The sequence below is a fragment of the Monopterus albus genome, unplaced genomic scaffold (assembly GCF_001952655.1).
Source record: "Monopterus albus unplaced genomic scaffold, M_albus_1.0 scaffold7.1, whole genome shotgun sequence".
Taxonomy (NCBI): Eukaryota; Metazoa; Chordata; class Actinopteri; order Synbranchiformes; family Synbranchidae; genus Monopterus; species Monopterus albus.
Genome location: NW_018127887.1, coordinates 5,260,151 through 5,264,428, shown reverse-complemented (window position 1 = coordinate 5,264,428; position 4,278 = coordinate 5,260,151). Strand labels below are relative to the sequence as shown.

Here is a 4,278-nt window from a genome sequence, read left to right as displayed (position 1 = left end):
ATCTCCCCATCTTGACTATGAGTCAGTGGACCTCCTCAACCTTTCTCATCCAAGTAGGAAGAAATAAGTTCTGAGAAATGGCAGCAACATTTGCCAGTTTCTTTTTTCACCACATTTCCTTTGTATTAAAACAGGCGTGATATGGATTCCACAGGTGGCCTCAATTCAATCCCACGGCCCTCGGTCACATTAGGACAGCACTTCACTTTCATTACTCTTCTCGTGTGTGTGTGTGCTCTTATATGCCTATCTTTGTAAGTCCCAATTAGAGAGGGCAGTTTTGGGTCCTCACTTGGTCAAAAGACTGAGAGTTGAAACTTAGTTATAGGGTTTAAGGTCAGAATTGGATGATATAGCTTTAAAGGTTCCTTGTGGTGGTTAAATGTAAACAAACAAATATCTATACTTAGTATTTCTCACCAAAAGTCAAAGTGCAGGGTTTCTGCAGGGCTCAAGCTAAACTTTTAAGACCTTTCTAATACAACACACAAAAACTAGAAAGAACAATTCAATGAGTCTAGATCACAGAAGCGTCTGTCAGCACCTCACCACATTAAGATATGCTTTGGAGCAGATTTCAACTAAAAATATTACAATAAGTTACAAACTGTAGCTTCAAGTTCCATATATGAATTTTACATGGTTCAATCGCTTCCTGTTTTCTCTTGCATCATGAAAACACAGCTCCTACTACTAGTGGTCAAAATTTTAGATTTATGGGTACTTAAATCTTGGCACAGATGTACAGCTTTCAGACACTGGAAGGTCGCTGCCTCACTCTCTTCAGGTCCTTGTGTATTGACTTTACCTCTTGCTCCTTTCAAGATAAGACCTACTCGAGAAGGACAGCAGCAACTGCAGGACTGGACTTATCAGAGCTGCAGCCCTCATCCAGGATTAGCTTTTTTTTTATCACATCGGCTACACAGCTAGTGTAGAAAAAGTGTTTCAAACATGCATGGCTCAAGAAGAAAGACAGTGAAAGAGACACACAAACAGAGAGACTGAGTATCTGGTTTCTGGCCTCTGTATTGTACATTCCAGTGGATGTTGCACATTCCTGAAACAATACCACATGACTGGAGGGATGGGGGTGTGAGGGAGAGTGGGAGCAACCATTGTTAGGCTAATCTAACCCTTAGATCAGATGGTAGGGGTGGAGCCATGCAATAGGCTATATGTGTAGCATTTCCTTCCTCAAACAAAAGACCCTGCAGACACAAGCACAGAGCTGGACCACATTCAATTCAACACAAAGTCACCAAAGACTTTAGGGACAGAGAAATAAATAAATAAAAACCACTGGATGATATGATACTGTACACATCAAAGAAGTCTATCTAGGCCAGCATCCTGAAGGTAAACCTTGCAGACTGTATACCCAAGAGTTATATGGACAAGGTTAAATTGCAGTGTTGCTTAACTTAACAGGAAACAGGAAGTTGCAGAGGAAGAGACTCATATCAAAAGAGTCTCAGGCAGAAGTGGTGGGGGCTGGGGGAGTGCCACAACAACCTCCCCAAACAAACTCCAAAAACATGCAAATGCAAGCACAGAATCTCCTCTCCAGCTGACACGTTTCATTACAAGACACTGGGCTCCACTATGCTTTCATGAGACTAACTGGAGTTCACCCAAGCTGCACCTTCTCAACACAAAGGGCCCTTTACTACAGCAGATAACTTATAATAACTTATAAAATGTAAAATATGTCCTTCAGTGTTTATCATCTTCTAGGCTTTGCGTGGACCAGACATCCCCACAGGTGGATTACCAGTAATATGTCATCAGATATAGAAGGTTGGATAAAGTCTGTGTGTTTGGGATTCAGGTGGGTAGGTGTCACATCACATATGGATGTCATGTTGTGTGTGGATAGTTACTAAGAAGGTCACCTCTGCAAATTTGTAGGGCACAATGAGCCTCTCTCCAACAGTCACAGTCTTCCTGGTCGTCAGCGCTTCAAGCAGCATGTCCTCTTTTACCTGGAGAGAAAAATAGAAGATGAGGACAAATTTGTTGAGTTTTTTTTACTTTGTAAAGTGTCCTGAGGTGACTTTTGTTGTGATTTGACGGCTATCTTATTTATAGGTACTGCAGTTACTCATTTGAAGTTCCAGAAGATGCACCATGGGGATCTAACATACACTGTGACAGAACACACCATCCATCCCTCATTAATCCTTCCTTCTGCTAAGCTGAAGCTAAGCATATCCTTGCTGCTTCTACCTAACAGAGCTGGCCAACAGTAGAAGCGCTCAGGATGCAGCGAGCACATATACTCGGTGCACACACATATAAACTACAATATACTGTATGTGACCTTGCCGGCAAGTTTAGGGAAACTCAAACTTGGCCCCATAAAAGCCATTGACGACAGGGCCACACTGGGAGAAGCAGATGTCACCACACATATCTCCTCCATCTACAGGGATTATGGGTGTGGGCTAAACAGCTGCAGCTCGCACCATGTGTTTGTGTGTGTGAATACATGTGAGAGCATGAGTTTGTGTGATTGCCTGATGTCTTCATGTGTAAAAGGCCAGGGTGTTAGTGTTATAGTTAATACCATTATGGATCTATTTTTGTCAGCTGTCTCCTTTGTAAAGACTTTGACAGGAGGAGGGCAGTGTGTGTGTGTGCGTGTGTGTGTCTGTGTGTGTGTGCAGTCAGTGGGTTAGTGGGGTGGGCAGAGGCATAATCAAACTTCATTTCACACTGCCTGGTAATCCCTCTACTAAGAGCAAAGCCAATTGTGCAGCCTGGTGATTGGTCTTTAGCTGGTACATTTGGTGTGTTTTACTGATGTGTATTTAATCATTTTTGAACAACAGTGGAGGTCTATGGCACGGATGATTGAGGTAATCCAGGTTGGAGACATTAACTGTGAGTAGAGGCAATTCATTGTTGGGTTTAGTCTCTGTGTGGGGGATGCTGAAAATACTATTAATATAAAAAATGACCAGCCTTATCTTTAAAAAAACATCAACAAATTCAGGCTCTATTGCAATTTGTTCTGACAGAAGGCTTTTCCCTTTAGACAGTTTGCACAGGAATGTTTCTGGTCAGGTCAAATCACTCAACTCTGCAGCTTATAGGATTCGGTCGGTCATCCGTCCATCAGCCCTGGTGAGCTTTACTTCCTCTTCCAGTTCCACCTCCACAGGAAACAGGAAGTCCCAGCCAGTTTGGCTCCTATTCATGCATCAATCCACACTCATACCAATCACTTCTCCTTGAGAGGTGCTTCAGTACTAGCGTGCAACAGTAGAAGTGAGAGCAGTGGTTCACATTTGAGCCCGTCTAAAATGGTTTTACATATTGAGTGATTATTTATGCAAATCAAGAGCTCACTCAGCCTCTGTGTCCACTTTGGCTGGGCTTTCCCTTGAAGTCATTCCAACCACAAATGATTCATATTGTAACTGCATTTACTGTAGCAAACCACAATAACCTATTTTAGCCATTTAGCAGATTCCCTCATGCAAAGAGTCCTACAATGAAGTCATGCATCATCAATAAAGCATAAATGCTGAATACTTTTGATGGCACCTTTCTGGCCCATACACCCATCTGAAGTCCTGGCAGTAAGCAGAGGTGGGAAGTACCAAAGTACAAGTACTTCATTACTATACTTTAGTAGATCCAGGTTGGAAACTGACAACGAGTAGAGGCAGTTCTTTGTTTGGGGAGTGTTGAAAAGACTATTAATATAGTGACTGGCCTTATTCTTTAAGGCTTAATTAGACCTGAAGTGTGTTCTCATTAGTTAATGTAAATATTTTTTGAAGGTAGAATAGTTTGATAATCTTGGAAATATATTTATACAACATGAGGCTCTGTTAGGTTTGCACAGAAACAGCTGGTAAATGTAAAATGTCCTTTGAAGGGCTACTTTTTACTTTTATACACTGAGTCCACTTCAGAGCCTTTACTTTCTTAATCAGTACTTTTACTTTTATTAGTATCTGTACTTCTACTAGAGTATTGAATGTGTGTGCTTTTGCCACCTATGGCAGTAAGCAAATTGAATTTTTATAGAGGCACTTCAAGAATAAACCACAGCAAATACTGTAGATGCTGTAATGGCCAAAGTAAATGAAAGGCAACTTTTTACATTATTAACCTCTTTATGCACCAAATATTACATTAATGCTTAAATATTACAAATAGCATTACATTTATTTCCTGGAAAACACTATAGTAACAGTTTCACAATAAAATCATCATAGTTTTCCCTTCACTTTAGTCCTTCCGCATCAAATATGACTTTTCCCA

At 41.0% G+C, this 4,278-nt stretch overlaps 1 protein-coding gene across 1 annotated transcript in view; it reads right to left on the bottom strand.

Moving 5' to 3' along the window:
* Positions 1–4,278, bottom strand: part of LOC109972815 (unconventional myosin-IXa-like) — a 91,620-nt gene that overhangs the window by 43,909 nt on the left and 43,433 nt on the right. The window contains 1 exon segment of the mRNA XM_020621977.1: positions 1,896–1,985. Coding sequence (XP_020477633.1) covers positions 1,896–1,985 — 90 coding nt within the window.